At 39.3% G+C, this 19,199-nt stretch overlaps 1 protein-coding gene across 2 annotated transcripts in view; it reads left to right on the forward strand.

Moving 5' to 3' along the window:
- LOC146491395 (BCL-6 corepressor-like) overlaps window positions 1–19,199 on the forward strand; it is a 70,324-nt gene that overhangs the window by 3,333 nt on the left and 47,792 nt on the right. Inside the window, exons 2-3 of one of the 2 annotated variants that reach the window (XM_085152744.1) lie at window positions 14,403–14,482; window positions 16,501–16,592. Coding sequence is in view for 1 of the 2 variants with exons in the window: in XM_085152743.1 (XP_085008869.1) it covers window positions 14,480–14,482 (3 nt within the window). In the remaining variant the exon portion in view is untranslated. The remainder of the gene's footprint in view (window positions 1–14,402; window positions 14,483–16,500; window positions 16,593–19,199) is intronic. The other variant, XM_085152743.1, reaches the window with a different exon arrangement.

Raw genomic sequence — 19,199 nt, forward strand, 5'->3', positions numbered from 1 at the left:
TGGGCGGGTGCTTTATTTTATTCATAGGGTTAGTTATTAGAGAACGGAATCGTCTCGTATTCAGAGAAAATATTACGCGTTTCGTATTGAGGTGAAAAGGAACGCGATTTGTCCCGGACTTCAGCTAGAAAAAAAAAAAGACACAAAGTTGGAGTTATTCTGCGTCTTTACGCTGCACAGCTGCCTCTTCTTCTCTCATTCTCTCCCCCTCCCTCTCCTGTTGCTACTTCAATCATGAAACTGATCAATGATCAGCTGATCGGCTTTTCTGTCGCAAGTCCCGTCTCTCCTGTTTGTTTATCGCCCACTTTGCGCCAGAAAGAGAAAACCAGCGGATGTCGCGCTAAACAACAGCAGCACTTAAGCTTGATAAGCTGTTGTTAGAATTTAATTAATATTACTTTCTAGTATCAGCTGGTGTTTGCTGGAGCCACAGCTGTAAAGCTACTGGTCATGATATCAGTTTGGATATGTAGTGAGAGAGAAACATGAAACCAGGAGATGTCCTTACTGAATCATCAGAGCTGAACAGGTGATGGAGAAACAGGTTTACCTTTTAGGTGACATGAATGAGTTGAAGGGAAGTTATGAACTGTTTCTGAGAGACAAATAACACCAGGATCCTTTTTTTACGTAGCTGACAGCTGGTAACTGTGCAGGGGCGGGTCTAGCAAAGTTTTGCCAGGGGGCCAGGTAGGGCATTAACGGGGAGAGGTGGGCACAAAGAAATACTTTTCTTTCTTATTCTAATTTAAAATGTCTAGCTTTTATTAAACAATTATCTGAATCTTACAACCAATGTTTTCATTTGTTGTAAAATGTATAGAAATCCATTATTGTACATAATAATGTTTTTTAGGGTCCCATCATAATTTCTTCAGAAGAAAGTGCTGTATATGATGCCAGTATTTTCCCACATTTTCTAGATACCGTACCAGTACTGTGTGTAAGTTTTATTCTTTCTCACCTATCTTTCTGTCTCCTTTCACTTTTTAAAGGTTGCCATGTTAGAAAAGATATTTGCCCTGCCATTGATGTGGTAAATAAATAGTTTATGAAAATATCACTAAATCTGTCATTTATTATTTTTAATATTCAGTAATGATCATGTCTTCTCTGTCTTAATTTCAGGTTTCCACCATGTGTTATAGATGGTTTAGGAGGTTAACCCAAAGATCAAGCAGTCTTTGGGTTTCGGCTAAGTACTGTTTAGAATATCAGAATAGGAAAGATGGTGTAGGTTTAAGTTTATTGGATTAATACATAAATACCAGCAAGACAGTGTTCATCACTGTCACAACAGCGTTTGTTTTCATTCAAAGGCTTTATGGTTTTTCCTATAATACCTGGTGGGCCAGTCTCTAGTCAAAATGCCCAGTCCAGCCCTGCTTGCGCTCCCTACTTTATGGTGGAATTAAAGTGACTTGGACACAAGACTTACTGACATGGAGTCTATAACACCCATGTATTTCTGGATGTACAGCAGGATGCTCTGGAGTTCATCTCAAGCACTCAACATCATGAAAGACAGAGCCTTGTGTGTGTGTGTGTGTGTGTGTGTGTGTGTGTGTGTGTGTGTGTGTGTTAATGTTGCTGTACAGAGCAGGAAGTTGTACACAGAAAGAGTACAGAAAATCTGATGAAACTTAAAATTAAAAGACCCCATGCAGACTAATTGCTCCTTCTGAAAGGCTCTTGGTGTAATTTGAAGGCATACGAAAAATAAAACAAGTTGATGGAACAGTTCCCGAGGTGATGCACGCTTAGAGAGTACCTAAGTGTGCATCAGTGGGTTATTTTTAGTGTGGTTATTTTGACCTGTGGAAACAGTAGTGCACTTCCCCACAGAGTAGGTTAATTAGACAACCAAGTTATGAGAGTGCATTGTCTAATGATTTGTTTGGAGATGTTTCTTTTAGGTGATTTTTCTATTTTTGTTTTGCTAATTTAAAAGTACAACTTCTGGTCAGTTTGAAAGCAAAAACCTGAACAGCACCATTAAAGCAGGCAATAGCAGTTTGAGTTGGGCCTGCCCTGATTTGAGTCTCTCTTGCAGTAAACACCAGCAAAGATGTCTTTAGAGTGCTCTGTCCAGTCGATTGGTGCTGAAGATTGAAATTAGCAATGTTAGAAATGGACCATTTGAAGTGTGTTTTTGAATGTGGATCATTTAATAGCTAAATTTTGTTTATACGGAGATGTTTAACCAAGGCATTTTTTGTTCTATAATTTGCTGGGTTGGTCCTTTTGAAAACCAAAATAATTCCATGATTACAATTGAGGGGAATGGGGTTAATTTCTGATTCCTGATCAAATCTTCAGCTCATATGTTTTTCACAGAATCAAACTGGGTGGACAGGCTCAATTTTTGCCAGTTATAATACCAATACCTCAGCCTTGGTTATTTACTGACACAAAGTATTGGCCAATATTAGTCTTAAATTAAATTTACCTGACCTCGGTATTTGCCACAAGATTAGACTGGATTAATGTGAGTGGTTTAAAAGAAGCACCATCGTTTGATGGAGTATGTCAACTTGCTTGTCCACAGTCTATGATTAAGTCAAAACATTTCCAAACATGCAGCACAGTGCAAAATGATTGAGACACATCTCATGACTTTATATTTTGCTTCCAAGCAACCAGACCTAGCAGCTGTAAGTTCTTCAGGCTTTCTGAAGCTCTTTCTTTGGACATTGGCTGCTTTTTCACTCATTTTCAGGCTGCGGGTTGTAACTGACCATTTTCAGAGGAAAGTCTTGTTTTATTGTTGTTGTTGCTGTTGTTGTTAAGGCACTTAATGAAAAAACAAGATTGAAATGCCACTGGTGTTGGGAATCTGAGTGACAACACCACTGGCATTTCTGAGCATTACTGTGATCTGAAACCCACTGCAAGGCAGTAAAATCATACCTGGGTAGAAAAAGCACACAAGGGAAAACAATCAGTCATGGATTGGCCTCCCCAGAGCCCAGACCTAAACGTTGTTGAAGCAGTGTGGGATCATCTTGATAGAGAACAGAACCAAAGGCAGCCAGCATCCAAAGAAGAGGTTTGGTCTGGCTTTGTTCTCCTTCAAGAAGCCAGGAGAACAATTCCTGAAAACTGCTTAAAGAAATGACAAGAAGGCTAACCTAAAATAGTTAAGGCTGTGTTGAAGAATAAAGGTGGTCATACCAAATACTGATTTTAAGCTTGTTAAAATTGTTCAAGAACTGTTTTTGCCTTATGGAATGTATTTCCATGTATGTTTGCAGGTATTTCAACAAATCACTGCACCTATTTCCAATTTTTCAAGAAAAATATAAAGAAATGAGGGGTGGCTAGAGATTTTTGTACAGTATTGTAGAAAGAAAATGATGGTGTATCAGTATTTAAAAAAACAAGCAAACCTTTAATAACTTCCTATGTTCGGGGGCTCTCAGCTTGCTAGTTTTGTCCAGTTTAACCCCAAAGAGAACAAACACCCAAACCACCTTCAGAGATATATTTGGAATCACCATTTATTGGATGGTGGGTCGCCAGTTGGAAAATTTGTCTAGTTACCCACAAATAAATTCACTGGGTTACATTAGCTACAGTATCTTTGCTAGTTGTCAGGTCATCATAAGGTAAACTAGCAATACGTTAACTGTCATCAGATGTGGATATTTAGATTGAACAAACCGTGATGTTAAGCCTGCACCAGATTTCTTTGGCAGCGATTTGGCTTTGAGAACAATAAACCCATAATCCCGTGTTTCTTTCCAACACCAGTAAGATATGTCATATTATTTGCTTTGGAGACCCCTAGTGGTAGAAATCACATGCTGTTTATTATTGAAAGAGTCAGTGCTTCTTTATATCTCTGTCTGATTTTCTTCAGTGTCACATTCTCAGAATATTTCTCTCAGCCCAGTGAATTATCTCTTGTTGTGTTCCTGCAATGACTCACGCTCTGAGTTTGCTGCGACACTTCAGTACTTCTTCCTAAATCATGTAAAACCCACAAGGTTCCCAGAGTGTAAAAATATCGCTTATGTAATGTATCCAACCGTCTGTACTCGGATTACAGCCATAATTGCTGTGAGAGAGTTTTTCAAAGTTTAAACTCATCTGAAAATTTATTTTAGTCATTTTTATTTGTGTTTCGTTCATTAACTGATTATCTTTGTGGTTTTGATTTCTATAGTTTTATTTTTCAGGCCTTGTCTGATAGAGCTGTGCAATCAGCTAAATTTAATTCTGTAATTCTGTCTTCATTTGCTTATTAAAATAAGCCGGTTGAGATTATTCTGCCACATTCTGTTTTGCAATAATGTATTACACACATTAGGGAAAATGTAAAGGAAGAGAATGTGAAAGTCAGCTTCTCTCCCCCATTGTGAGCTTTAGGTCAGCTCACAATTATTTATGTATTTCTTTGTTTAGTTAGTCGATCCAGCTTAATTATAATTAAAGATCGAGGAAATTTACTAAATTACAAAAGACAAGGCTTATTCTTTTTTAAAAAACAAGTCTTAAAGTAACTGTGATCGCAGTATTGACCAAAATAACTGTCATGATTTTTTTTTTTTATTGTTACCATAATGGAGCATCACTATCTGAAGTCACATACACCAGTAATCAGTTTTAAAAACAATTAGGGAACCTTGATTGAAGTCACATATTTTGCTGAATCTCCCAAAGATTTTCCTGGGCTTTCAGCTGTTTTTTTTTCTGGTCCTAATATTTCCAGACCTCTCACTGTGTTTTGGAAAAAGAAGAAAGAAATCCAGTTTTGGGGGCAGACTCATTCTCTTTGCAGCTACTGATTTAAATCTTGGGCAAAGTAGATTTTTGGCTACTTCTACACTAATCCGGATAAATTTGAAAGCAGTGTTTTTGTCTAAAAACGCTCCGTGTCCACACTATCGTTTTCAATCGTTTTCATGCACACTGAAAACGTTTACGTTGCAGTACTGTGGATGCTTGAAACATAAGACGATTCGACCTGCGTCATTTCCGTCTGTTGTTTATTTATTTTCCAGCTCTTTGAAATGTCGTGACAAGATGGGAAAAACACCGTTTTTTTAAATGGACCAACAATGAGGTGGAGTTGTTGCTGCGAGTAACACAAAAGTACAAAGTTGCTGAACAACAGCTCTGAGTAAACATTCCGTCGTCTTTGAAGAAAAGCTATCTGGATCATGTACAAACTGTTATTAATTTTTAATAATGCTGTCAAAATTGAGACCAAACAAAACAACTGCTGTACAATGCCATTGCCATCTTAGTTGAATTGGTCACATGACTGCATCACATGACTAAAATGTGACATCGTCTTCGAAAGCCTCCGTTTTCGCTGTCCACACTGCGATGCAAAAACGGCATTTTCAAATGTATTCACTTTGGAGAGCGTTTTAAAAAAGCTCAGTTTTCCTTGACCAAAAACGGCATCGCAGTGTGGACGGAAGGTCAAAACAGAGAGAAAAAGATGTGTTTGAGGTTAAAACAGGAGGGTTTTATGATGATTTTAGTACTTTTTAAAGGGACTTTATTTCCTCCTTTCTCATTACAAGAGAGATTTCCCAGCGATCAGCAGGGCAGTCCAGATAAATCCAGGTTAAATAAACAGCGTTTTCCCTGCAGGGGTCATTAAAGTTTCATCTCAGTCTCTCGTCTCGTAAAATTAAAACAATGCTGAGCGGAAAGCATGAAGGTAATGAACGCGTCCAGAAAATTGCAGCTCAGATTGGCCTCGGTGGCCAGCAGCACAGCTGGATCATCAGGAGTTTGAGAGAGGAGCTCCACGTGCAGCTGGCTGCAAACCCAGCAATCTGGAGCTGACGTTCACAACTGTAACATCTACATCTGTGAGGGAATGAGAGGAGGGAGAGATTTTAGAGATGTTTCCAAACATATATGGGTAACTGAAGGCAGCTAAAAGAGGAAAGATACACTCACGTCATAACTAAAAATGTCTGAGTAGTTTAAGTTAATCCGAGCAACAATTTAAATGTGCTTAGTTTGAAAAAGTAACTTATAAAGGAAGAAGAGGAATAAGGGACGAAGCCACTCTGAAAAAGTCGTGCATAAATGTCAAATATGCATTTTGTTGTCATATGCTGCATTTTCTCGAGACTTTCTTTAAAAAATAGCTCCAATTTGGCTTAAAATATTACATAATATTTCTAAGAAGGGCTTGCAGTTTCCATTATCTTTGAGATTTTAACATCGAAGAGAAAATTATGTGGCTGAGAAATGCAAAGTAATTTTGGTGTTCGTCAGATTTTCTCACAAAAGCAAACAGGGCTCTTGAAGATTCCAGGTATAACATCTTAGTCTGAGAATCAGCTAGAATAGCTAATTCACAACAACATAAAAGCCTTGTTTTTCTTTTACTCTGCAAGGCTCGCAAAATTTCAAAATCTCTGGTAGCCCTTCGGGCAGGCATTCATCAGTTTTTGGTAGCCCAAAGTAAATTTAAGTAGCCCGAATAAAAGAGAAAGCATTTTTTTTTTAATGTTTTGTTTCCATTACAATATTATACATTAAAGTATAATATTGTAATGGAAACAAAAATTAATCAAAAAAATTGTTAAAATAAAAATTACAACAACTGTATAAAAATTACAATCATCAACTCAAATACTTGGTTCAAATTGAACAGAAATTTCTATGAACTTGTAAGAACTGTGTAGAACATGAATCAGTCTGTGTCAGATACTGAATCTGACATTTCCACTGAAGTCACGGGTAAGAGGCAAGTGGAACCAAGATCTAGGCCATTTGCTTTTTGAAGTTTGCAAAGACTGCTAAATTTTGCCAAAGGTAGTTCACTCTTTGCAACATTGCACGCTGTTCTAAACAGATTTTTCAGGAGTTCTTGTTGTGCTTGGTTTATTTTTAGTATGTTTTTTGCAATTGCTGTTTGTTCTGGGAAAGATACTGCAGACTGGGCAATAATGCATTTCTTGCATTTCTCATGGGTTCTGACGGGGTCTTTCTTAAAATTACTGGTCCCAGTAACAAAGGCGCTTGTCGACTCAGAAATCAAATGAAACTCACAACACACCTGGCAGAACATCATGATATTTAGCTCGTCATATTCCAGCCACAGAAATTATTTTGTCCATGAAACCAAAAAAGCTGCGCTTTCTTTTTGCCTCATTGTTGATTTGTCATAACTTTTCCATTTTGTGGTAAGCTTTTCTTTGGCTGCCCCTTCTTCACCCTGACCTGTCTTATTTGGCTCAGCAGAACTAAAATACCAGCGTTAAATCCTGCTGCTTTTACACACGTACTTACATAATGGTCAGCGATTCTTTGCGCACTCAACCTCTCACATGTTTAAGCTTGCTGCGAGAGACTTCACTTGTCATGTTTGAATAGTAAGCTAATGAGTGATAAGACGAAGTCAGAGGAATTGGTGCGCAATTAATCGTCACTTACCAATCAGTGCTGCTGCTCTCTACACACCGTTCGCGTGATCGCAAAATGAAAGTGAAAGCAAAAAAAACAAGCGCAAATTCAAACGCGATTTCAATATGTCACATATTGACAGTGGCTCATCGATGCCAATGACATAATTGCTCAGCTACATTGGCGAAAGAATGCAAAAGCATAGACATATATTTTCCTTCCTATGATAGCCCGACGGGCAGGGCTGAGATAGATTTTGGTAGCCCGACTGGAAAAATCGCTAGCCCCGGGACATCGGGCTAGCGATTTTGCGAGCCCTGCTCTGTGTTGTACTCTTAACCCTGAAAACCTGAAATATGAAATAATTGTGGAAAAATCATTTTTTTTTTTGTAATATTGAGAGTTTATTGAACCATCTGAGAAATGTGTTAAAAAAATAATTATGTTTTAATTTCCATAAATTACTTTTAATTTGTATCTTATTTACTAAATCTAGCATTTTTTTCCTTAAAAATGCATTTTTTTTATGTATGTGTGTAATTAGGTTTGGGTTTCGAGGGGAAAAATCACACTGATGATGTAAAGTCTCAAAAATGCATTAAAAAAGGCATAAGGGCTTAAATGTAAGGACATACAAATCCAACCTTTTCCATTCACAATCCAGTGTACATAATTTGGATTCAGGTATCTGCTGATGCAGACCCCCTTAGGTCTAAGTCATCATTGTCTAAGTCACCCTCACCTGTGATGTAGCTTTTCATGATGACTGAAATAATAAGATCACAGATATAGGATGTAGAAATGGGATTTCTCATTGAAGGCTATCTGGCTCTCCTTTTGAGATGCTGTGGAGTTGCTGCACCTCCACATCAAAAGCAGCCAGCTGAGGTGGCTGAAGCATTTAATTAGGTTGCCTCCTGGATGCCTCCTATGTGAGGGGTTTCGAGTATGTCCAACTAGAATGAAAACTCACACGTGAGATATTATACCTCTCAGCTGGCTTGGGAACGCCATAGTGCCCTCCCAGGAGCGCTGAAGGAGGAGCATCTTTGTAGACTCTACTGCCCCTGTGATCTAGACCTGGACCTGGACCTAGCAGCAGACAATAATGATTACTTATAATGATTACTTTATTATAAGTAAGAGCGATTACTTCGCTCCCGCTCTGCAGGCCTACTTGTTGTTCCTAGAGTATTTAAAAGTAGAATGGGAGGGAGAGCCTTCAGTTTTCAGGCCCCTCTTCTGTGGAACCAGCTTCCAGTTTGGATTCAGGAGACAGACACTATCTCTACTTTTAAGATTAGGCTTAAAACCTTCCTTTTTGCTAAAGCATATAGTTAGGGCTGGACCAGGTGACCCTGAATCCTCCCTTAGTTATGCTGCAATAGATGTAGGCTGCCGGGGGATTCCCATGATGCATTGAGTTTTTCCTTTCCAGTCACCTTTCTCACTCACTATGTATTAACAGACCTCTCTGTATTGAATCGTATCTGTTATTAATCTCTGTCTCTCTTCCACAGCATGTCTTTATCCTGTCTTCCTTCTCTCACCCCAACCGGTCGCAGCAGATGGCCGCCCCTCCCTGAGCCTGGTTCTGCCGGAGGTTTCTTCCTGTTAAAAGGGAGTTTTTCCTTCCCACTGTCGCCAAAGTGCTTGCTCATAGGGGGTCATATGATTGTTGGGCTTTTCTCTGTATCTATGAAGCGCCTTGAGGCGACATTTGTTGTGATTTGGCGCTATATAAATAAAATTGAATTGAATTGAATTGAATTACTTTCTGTGTCTGCTGACTGCCAAGACTTTGGAGGGGGGAACGTGATATTTTCTGACAGCGTAGAATGAAGGTCATCTGTATTCCTCACTGTGAGGAAGAGGCTAGAAATCTTTTTTTTTTTATCTGTGAAGCAACACTAAAACATTGCTTTTCTAACTTTGTAAAGTCAAATATAACAAGTCAATAATATAAATTTGCTAACTTTAAAACTTTAAACGACAAGATGTAGATAAGGTAACGTTTAAAAATGTATTTTTCCTGCTAATTCATTGTCACTGGTCAGATTTCAGCTCAGTGTGGGAGTCTCGATTGCTGGTATCTAGAGCCTTGTTAGTTTCTTCTTTCCCTGCTCTCCCTGTGTTTGCACCACCGCACACACAGAGTGGAGCAGACAGAAACTGGAAAAGAGAAATAATGTTGATCAGGTTAAAAACAACACTTTATGTTACCGGAAGTGTAATAAAAAGCTTCCTAACACTGGCATTTTTCAGTCTGTCCCACTCACCTGACCCCAATGAAAATTTTGTTCAAACAAAAAAATCTGTTATGTAGCAATACTGAAATACTAGCAAAGCCTAACAGACCCTCCTGCTGCTGATGCATTATCACATATATAGCAACAAAGAAGTGAATAGATCAGTCAGTTTCAGTCATACTTAATCCACCCTTTTGAGTAAATATGTAGCAGAGATGTAGCAAAGATATAGCAGTGGCAGTCCTGTGACCTGCTAGCTTTACCTGTCCAGTTTAAACTGGAATACATTTTTGGTTTATTGTTTGAAGAGGTTCCACACAGACGTTTATGACATTGCATGTTTTTAGCATCTAATCTCAACTTTTGCCTGATATTTATGTAATTTATTTATATGCTTTAGTAATTATCCTGGACTTATGTGCTATATGACCTTCTGTCTACATAAAATCTCTAAAGAATGAATAAAAAATAATTTCATCATCACTTCTAGCTACTACCAGCACTATGGAGAATAAGAAAATTCAACGTGGAAAAACTAAAAGGGATACAATTCTATTATTTTGTTAGACATTTCAATGAAAAGGTAAAGTGTCTTGTCTTTGAGTGACTATGGCACATAAAAAAAAGAAGATTTTTAATATGTTTACCAGAAAAAAAAAGAAAACTTGTTAGTTGGCTTATTGTAGCCTATGTGAGTTTACTGTGCGTTTTGATGTTTTAGCATTTCAACATTTATAGACTAGTCACAGAGTTTTATTGGAAGATATTATACATTTTATTTTACTTTAGAGTCTGTGACGTAGCCTGATCTTCAGTAAATGGTTACAAGAAATTCATGTGACACTACGACCTTACAGAGAGGGGATGCTGGCTAATTTGGATGTCCAGTGAAATTATTGAAGATCATCTCTTGCCTGAGAAGGCTTAAAGACGTCACAATGCTGCTGTCCCAATTGAGATATGGAAAATAATGCATAGATGACAAAGAAAAACAATTAGTATTTTTGTTAAAAACAGCTTTTTTATACTGTGAAAAGTAAATCAGACTCTTATGTTTTTATGCACAAACTCAAAATACAGATCTAAAAAACATGAAAGAAAACTTTCATCCTCTTCTGAGAATTTGGCTCAAATTGTGCTAATAAATTTCCCAGTGAGCAGATCCAGCTGTGTTGGTAACACTTGATGTAATGCTTTCCCAGGCTAACGTGAATGCTAATGCAAAGTCTGAAGCAGCCATGATGTCCTCACTTTGACGTTTTTTGTACTGCAATGTGTGCACACAAGCATACAAAGACTTGAACATACACACTCAAACACACGTGTACACACAGACACACACCGCTGTCCTTCAGCGGTCTGGAGATAAGAGCCGTTATTGAAATCCCAGCTCCCTAACAGCCATCAATTACTCTGTGTGTGTGTGTGCGAGTGTGTGTGTGGCAGCTCGTCAGGCAGCTCTGTGCGTGTGTCTGCCGAGCAGCGCTGATACGTTTTCTCTCTCCGCTGGATTATGAGTTCCTCGGGAAAAGAGGCGACGTGCCTTATCAGTCCTCCGGCTGTGCGATAAAACACGGGCGCGCACACACAGATGTCGAGGCTCGTTATGTGGCTGCAGACAGAGAACGGTGTGTGTGTCTGCGAGTGTGTGTGCTTCACTGTCAGCGCAGCTGAAATGAAGCCCAAACCGTGCACCAGACTACACTGACTTTCTCTAACTCGTTTACATTTTTTAACCTTTTATGAGTGAAAGTAAAATCAAATCATCATCAAGGTGCAGGTGGGCTCACATTATTCAGCAGACATTTGTGCAACACTTCAGCTGCATTAACACAACTTGCAGCTGTTTTGCAACCTTAACACCTTTACACCTTCACTCTTCAGCACAACCTGAACTCTTATAGGCAAGCTTATAATTTCTTTGAGTAGTCTGCAGGAATAGTTCTCCAGGCTTCTTGAAGGACAATAAAAGCTCTTCTTTGGATGTTTCTTCCTTTTGTTCTGTTCTCTGTCAGCATGATCCCACACTGTTTCAGCAATGTTGAGGTCTGGGCTCTGGGGACGCCAATCCATGACTGATAGGGTTCCATTGTATGTTTTTCTATCTAGGTATGTTTTTTGCTGCATTAACAGTGTGTTTGGGATTATTGTCATGCTGAAAAATGAATGAAGCTGTTGCTAATCAATTTTGCTTTCCAAATTAAATTGCACTGTAGTTTAAAATCTCACTGTACCTTTCTGTGTTCATAATTCAGCAAATTTAACAAAGCTCCCGAACACCACTGGTAGGGAAGCAGCCCCAAACCATGACAGAGCCTTCACCATGTTTTACAGATGGCTGTAGACACTGTTAGACCTCTTCTGTACATACTGATGATGATTTGATCCTAAAAAAAATCACTCTATCAGACCTGTTACCACTGTGTGGCAGAGGTGTGGTCCCTGGCGTAGCTGCAGGGGAGGGGTGGAGCGGTGAGCTCAGGGGGGTGGTACCGGGAGGCAGGTGAGCCACAGGTGGTGGCGATTGTGTCATGAGTGTTTTCCTTCTGTGTGTCTATATAGTGACGGCAGAGTCGAGCGGGAGGCGGGCTGGACCGGGACGAGCTGTCACGGCGCATTGTTATTATAAATAAAAACATGATCGTGAGCAAAAACGGTGTGTGTGTGTTTGTGTCGCATACATCACACACTGATTTTATATCCAGTTCTTGTATAATTTGGCATACCTCAGCTCTTTCTTCCAATTTCCCTTTCTTAAGAATGGCTTCTTTCCTTCCACTGAAACCATTCTTCCCTCAAATTTTTGTAAGTACTCGCTGCACACCATGCTGAGATATCCCAAGCTTTCAGCTAATACACAGGTGTCAAACTCCAGGCCTCGAGGGCCAGTGTCCTGCAGGTTTTAGATGTGTCCTTGATCCAACACAGCTGATTTAAATGGCTCAATTACCTCCTCAACATATCTGGAAGTTCTTCAGAGGCCTGGTAATGAACTAATCATGTGATTCAGGTGTGTTGACCCAGGGTGATATCTAAAACCTGCAGGACACCGGCCCTCGAGGCCTGGAGTTGGCCACCCCTGAGCTAATAGTTCTTTGGGAATCAACTTGTTAGTGGAGAAATGCTATTTTATCTCTATCAGACTATTGTTTTTGGCATTTTAGAATTCAGCTTTTAACAAGATTCAGATGTTTCAGCCATTCAAGAAATTGGAAGTAATTATGTGCTTTTGTGACATGCTGCTACTAACCCAAAGACACAATTTAAGATGTGTGTGTTATGTGTTGACACACTTTTTTCTGCTTGAATGATTCATAGGTCAGTGTTAAGTGGGTAAACAAACAAAAAACACCCCTCTGAACATGGTCAGGTACAAGGACTGGACTGAAAAGAAGTGAAAAAAAAAAAACAGCCAAAGAAAAACTTGGAGGATTGAAGGCTGTCTCAACACTCTGCACAGCACTGTAGCTCAGATGCATAAAAAATCTATTGACATTATTGTAGAATTTGGAACATTTGTCTTTTTATCAGAAAGTCACGTCTCTGACAGAGGTTTTCCCCTCTCTTCCCCACAACAATGTTGTTGTGGTCCCCAGGTCTGCCTTCAGTAAGGGAGCGGGTCCTGACTGTTGTGTATGCCTATGCACCAAACAACAGTTCAACGTACCCAGCCTTCTTAGAGTCACTGGGTGGAGTGCTGGAGAGTGCTTCATCTACGGACTCTATTGTTCTACTGGGGGACTTCAACTCTCACATGGGCATTGATGGTTATATCTTGAGGGTTGTGAATGAAAGGAACGGCCTGTCTGATCTGTACCCCTATTGGTGTTCTGTTATTGAACTTCTGTGCTAACCACAGCTTATCCATAATGAGGGTATTCATAAGTCCAATTGGCACCTGTACACACATCGGATCGATGACTGATTATGTAATCATATCATCAGACCTGCAGCCATATTTCTTGGATACGTGGGTAAAGAGAGGTGCTGAGCTGTCAACAGCTCACCACCTGGTGTTTTACTCAACATTTTGGTTCTTAGATCTTCTTCAGGTCAACTTGTGTATGAGTGTAACTGATTGACCTCATTTAAAGTTTTAATACTGAAGAACTTTCAGTGAAATCTGACATGGACAGGGACAAAAGTCTGATGTGAATAGAAAGCAAAATGCATATTTAAACCAGATGTTCCAGTACATTTTAAGCTTCCCATACAAGTGAAATGCTACTGACTTTTTCACAATCCTCCAAACACCTGTGCTTACTTTATCAAAGTATCGTCTCCACAGACCTTCATTAGGTTTGCTTTTGTACGACAGCAGCTGGAATGCTTCCAAACTTTATGTGAAGTTCTTACTTGAAAAGAAGGCAACAACTCCTGCCTGTTTGAACTCGTGTTTTTCAGGCATTTGAACAAATTGCACAGCACTACAGATGATATTTCTTGCTATTAACACATTAAATGCCCATGACGATCTCTGGAGTTTTTATATTTAATGCAATTCTATGAATTCACTGATCTTTTAGTTCACCAGCTTAATTAAAACACAAAGGTTAAAATTTGCGTGTAGTGTGTGTAAAAGTGTGTACAACAAATCAAACAGAGTCTGTTTTCTGAAGTATCCCTGCTCTGGTTAAAAAGAAAGAAAGGAATGTAGTGAAAATGTCAAAGGAAATGATTTGTGTTACACAGTGAGACTTTTTTCTTTGCAGAAACCTCATGTGGTTTCAGTCTGACCTGCTCTCATGTGGTTTTTCTCTCCTTCTGCAGACATGGTGGGCTGAGCAGCGTCCTCGAGGCAGACGTCTCCGTCTGAAGCAGAAGCCAGCGGAAGGCAGGCCCGCAGCATGGTAAGGTTAAAGTTCAATTTCAAGTTTATTTTCCTCTGAGCTGTCGGAGCTTTACCTACAGACTGAACTTAAGTTATAATCACTCCATGCAGAATGAAGTTGAAATGATGATGAAACTTTTTCAACTTTTTTTTAGAGAAAGTCTGAGTTTGGTATTTGCGATACAGGAGTCGGGAAACATAAATGAAAATGTTGGATAAGCAACAAAGATCCACCGGTCGATTGTTGTTCCCCTAGATGGCTACTGTAGCCAATATTTCCAAGAGTTTTTCGTGACATGAAATAGCAGACTAAGCCATGACCTCAGTGGTTTCAGAGTAACTGTTTGGCAGTTAGTCTTTAGAAGCTAATTATTTATTGAGTTGAATTTTCAAGGAAGTGACCACAATTACCAAAGCAAAACATCAAAAAACAAGAACAACGGTTGGTGATTTAAGATATAATTAACAAAACCAAAAATTGCATATTTTCCCTCACACCTGAAAGGCTGATTGCATATTGTCTTCACCACACCGGTGGGCAATGGGGATGGCCAGCTTTGTGACCACAATAAGTCAAGTATAATTTTTAAATTGATGCCATAGATGCAGCTACTAAAAATATCGGTGACCTTGACCTCAACTTTAAGTTCGAGGTTACAAGTTCTGAAAATCTTGTGAATGCAGTAACTCTTTCAGAGAAAGATCTGAACTAGGATTTATACCATAAAAGCTTCTAGGTGAGGGGCAACACTGAAGAGAATTAAATCAGCAATTTGATTTAATTAAATCATATGTCCTTCCTAAATGAGGAAGGACATATGATATTAAATAGTCAGGCTGCATGCCCTGGGGTAGCTTGTTTGCTTCTAAATTTGGACATGTGAATCAAGATTCCTTAATTGTGGCGTTGCTTTGTTGTTGTTTGTTGGTATATGACTGTTGGTGTCTGCGTGCATCTCTATACTGTAGCACAACACAGCAACAAGCAAATAGGTGCCGTTTAGAGTGCCTTTAGAAAAAACAGCCAACCTTATTGGCAAAATGGTCCAAAGTTTGGGCGCTACAAGCTCAAGTGTGTTCACTAGGGGTGGGCGGTATAAACGGTATACGGTAGAAACAATATGAATTTGGCCAACGGTAGGGATTTTGACTATACCGCTCTACCACAATAGCACATGTTGATGGTGTCATCAAGCTGCACCCGTTTTGATCGAAAGCATCACAGCGGCTGCAAGCATGAGGAGGAGGAGATGGTGCTCATAAAGAAGACCGGTGCGACGCCGGTCATATGTACCTGGTTTGGGTTTAAGCAGTTGGATGTTAAGCAGAAAAATATTATCTGCAAATTATGCCCGGCGACAGTAATAGCAAAGAGACGAAGCACGTTTTGGAATATGAGGAAAGCCAAAAACTGCGCTTCCTCCACTTTCGTACCATTGATTCATTAATGTTGAATTCTCTCATAGCTGCTCTATTCCCATGTTGTTGCAGTATATTAATGACTAGCCTCATATTGTGGATCGATCTACTCAGTTGTTCTCCTGACTGAAGTTTAGTTAGTTTACAGCATCTTGCCATGTGATTGCATTTGTCCCTAATAATCAGGAACCCTCCCGTTAACTTTTATCGAGTGGAAAAAAGTTAACATTCATCCTCCAGGTTCACTGTGTTTATGTTATGCTAACATAGCTGTGTTGCTAGCAATCACGTAGCACATCATTATATACCAGCTAGCCCAAATTCAGTAACCCTACAAACGTCACTGCTGTTTAGTTTTCTGTCTTCATTTATATTGGAAGTGATAGCAGAGCTGTACGTTTTAATTTTTTCAGAAATCTCTCAGTCAGAACATGATATATAATGTTTAGCTGGAAACTAGCGGGCTAACATCCTGCTAGCTTCTAACTCCTTTAAATTTAATAAATTCTGTTTTCAAGGATGCCTGGATGTTAAACTTACTTGTTACACCTGGTAAAGCAGCAACGCTGATCATTTCATTAAAGATTAAAAAAATTATGCCGTTTTTCTAACTCCCAGTGATGCTGCAGTGTTCGTTTGACATTGGGACCTGAAGGGGACAGAGTTTTGGACCCAGATTACTCCGCAAGGCCAGTGTTGCCAACTCCTCAGTAAGGAAAATCGCTATTGGTTGTCCTAAAAGTCGCTAGAAGTTGCTAAATGATGTTATCGCCTAATTTGCATAATTGTTCATGGTAAAGTAATTGTAACCTACGATGTTGAAGAGAGAAATAACATCGTGGAAGAGACATAAAGTGAGTAAAAACATCCTAAATGCAGTTAGAATTTATTTAGAACTACAAATTAAATTTCTTTTAGCAATTTTTTTTTTTTTTTAATGTCACAATTTCAACCCTGCTCCTTTACCCGGGCTTGGAACGTCAAAAGTGACCCGAAATAGGCACTCTGGTGGAGTTTCTTTGTGTGTGAGTGTTTATAAGTAGTTTTAAACCTTGTGATCCACAAAACAGCATAAGAGTAAAAGAAGAACTGACTGCGTTACAGTCAGTGCGGGAGCAGCAGCTTGCAGTTTGGACGCATAGGTGTGAACATCTTCTGCCCTGATAGCAGCTGGGGGAGGACTATCCTCCGCCTGTGAGTGCTTTGGAACGGGCGAGGTGCCCACGGCAGCACCTGCTGCTTTTTGAGAGTAAAAGCGATACGCTCTTTCACGTCAAAAAGTCGTCATAAATAAGTCTCCAATAACACCAGAAAAAGTCGCCAGATTTGTCGCTAGTCGCTTTTTAGAAAAAAAGTCGCTAGGGGGGTCTGAAAACTCGGTAAATATAGCGACAAAGTCGCTAAGTTGGAAACACTGTGCGAGGCTCCTGACTACGGTAGCTGTAATGCTCCAACAATCCATCAAGTGGTGCAGTGTCATAGCTTACCAAAGTCATAGTAAAACATTTTTGACAGATTTTTGAGCGCCGTGTACCACATAAAATCGCACACATAAAATTTGAGGTCAGAAGCACAACCAGAATTCATACATAAGGCACACTGGATTATAAGGCACACTGTCAATTTTTGAGAAAATTGAAGGATTTTAAGTGCGCCATATAGTGCAGAAAATACGGTATACAGAACAAAAGAATTTATCGCAATATATATCGTTACCGCACATGCTTCAAATTATACCGCAATTTGGATTTTAGGCCATATCGCCCAGCCCTAGTGTTCACCTCTGGATTTAAAATAAGAACGTGGGACAGTTAAAAGACCCAAGTCAGGTGACTTGAGAGCTCGGCTATATAAGCAGGAGCCTGGGCATATAGAGCTTGTTAATAATAGAATTTTAAGATGGATTATTTTAAATTTTAGTGGAAGCCAAAGAAGAGAAACAAGAATAGAGGTTATGTCCAAGCACCACCTAAGTTTTGCATCATTTCTTGGCCAACTGAAGAGAAAGGCTTGACAAAGAAATGAGCTATAGTGAGCTATATTAATCAAGCCAGGAGAAAATTAAAATGCTAAATATCTAAAATAACTAAAATATCCAAATTATTGAATGAAATTGATCAGATAAAAATGAAAACCATTTAGAACTGTGACATTCTTGCCAACCCAATTCTGTAATCTGTTACAGATTACACTAACATGTTAAATGGCTTCAAATGAGCCTAAAATGAAACTAAGGAGCTAAAATGGAATATTATATTCTTATGCCCTCAGATAAAAGTAAATATATCATTAGTGATTTTCAGGTACGCTGTTTCAATGTTGTGGCTTCATCGGTTCGAGATTGGAATCTATCAAAGACACTGACTCCCTCAATCAGCTGAAGGAGAAGATGAGCGACAACTTTCACAAGGATTTTTGAAATTAATGGCAATTTGAAAATAGATCTGTTATCGTCTAACTATAATAAATAAATGCCTGATTTATCTGGTTTAATATTTGTTCCAAGCTGCTTTCTAACCCTGATTTTCCTTTAGCTACACTTTTCAGTCTCTACCATTCTCCTTTCTCGGTGCCTTAAAAAACAGAGCGAGTGAAGGATCTCTGCCTCCTCCTTCTCATCTCAGGCGGCAACCCAGCTGTCTGGATAATTTCCTAATGGCCCTGCGGCTGATAGCCAATCAGAGATGGTTCACCACGCCGTGTGACAGGAAATTCAATTAGGCTGCTTTTTTTCTTTCAATATTGCGCTCCCTGACTCTCTCTTTTTCTGCCATGCTTTCCCTTTGTCTCTTGCCCTGTCTTTGTTTATAGCATTTCCTCTTTTCCTCCTCTCTCTCTCTCTCTCTCTCTGGCTCTTCCCTCTCACCCCCTGCCTCCTCTCTTTTTTTCATCTCTCTGTTTCCTGGATCTGCCGAGAGAGAGAGTGAAAGAGTAGCTCCGGGCGTCGTATGTCATCCAGGAATACTAAAATAAATAAATAAAAGGAAAGAGTGCTCTTATTTTTCTCCATGACAGGAAAATGAAATCACAGGCTTTATGTCTTGCAGTTGAGATCCCCTAAATAGACAAAATTCTTTTTTCCTCTCTTCATTCCTGTTTGTCCTTGAAGTGCGAATTTAACCATGTGGTGCTTAACCATATATTTCAGAGTATGTACTGTACTAAAGGGAGAATCGCCTGCACTGCAGAGCCCACTAGTGTGGGTCACAGTGTGGGATACTTAGTCTTAAGAGTTCAGCAAAAGTCATATATGTAATTTCATGTCACAAAATGTCATATCATAAAATATAACCATTAAATGCACTGCAGAATCTCTC

The sequence above is a fragment of the Neolamprologus multifasciatus genome, chromosome 23 (genome assembly GCF_963576455.1).
Source record: "Neolamprologus multifasciatus chromosome 23, fNeoMul1.2, whole genome shotgun sequence".
NCBI classification, from domain to species: Eukaryota; Metazoa; Chordata; class Actinopteri; order Cichliformes; family Cichlidae; genus Neolamprologus; species Neolamprologus multifasciatus.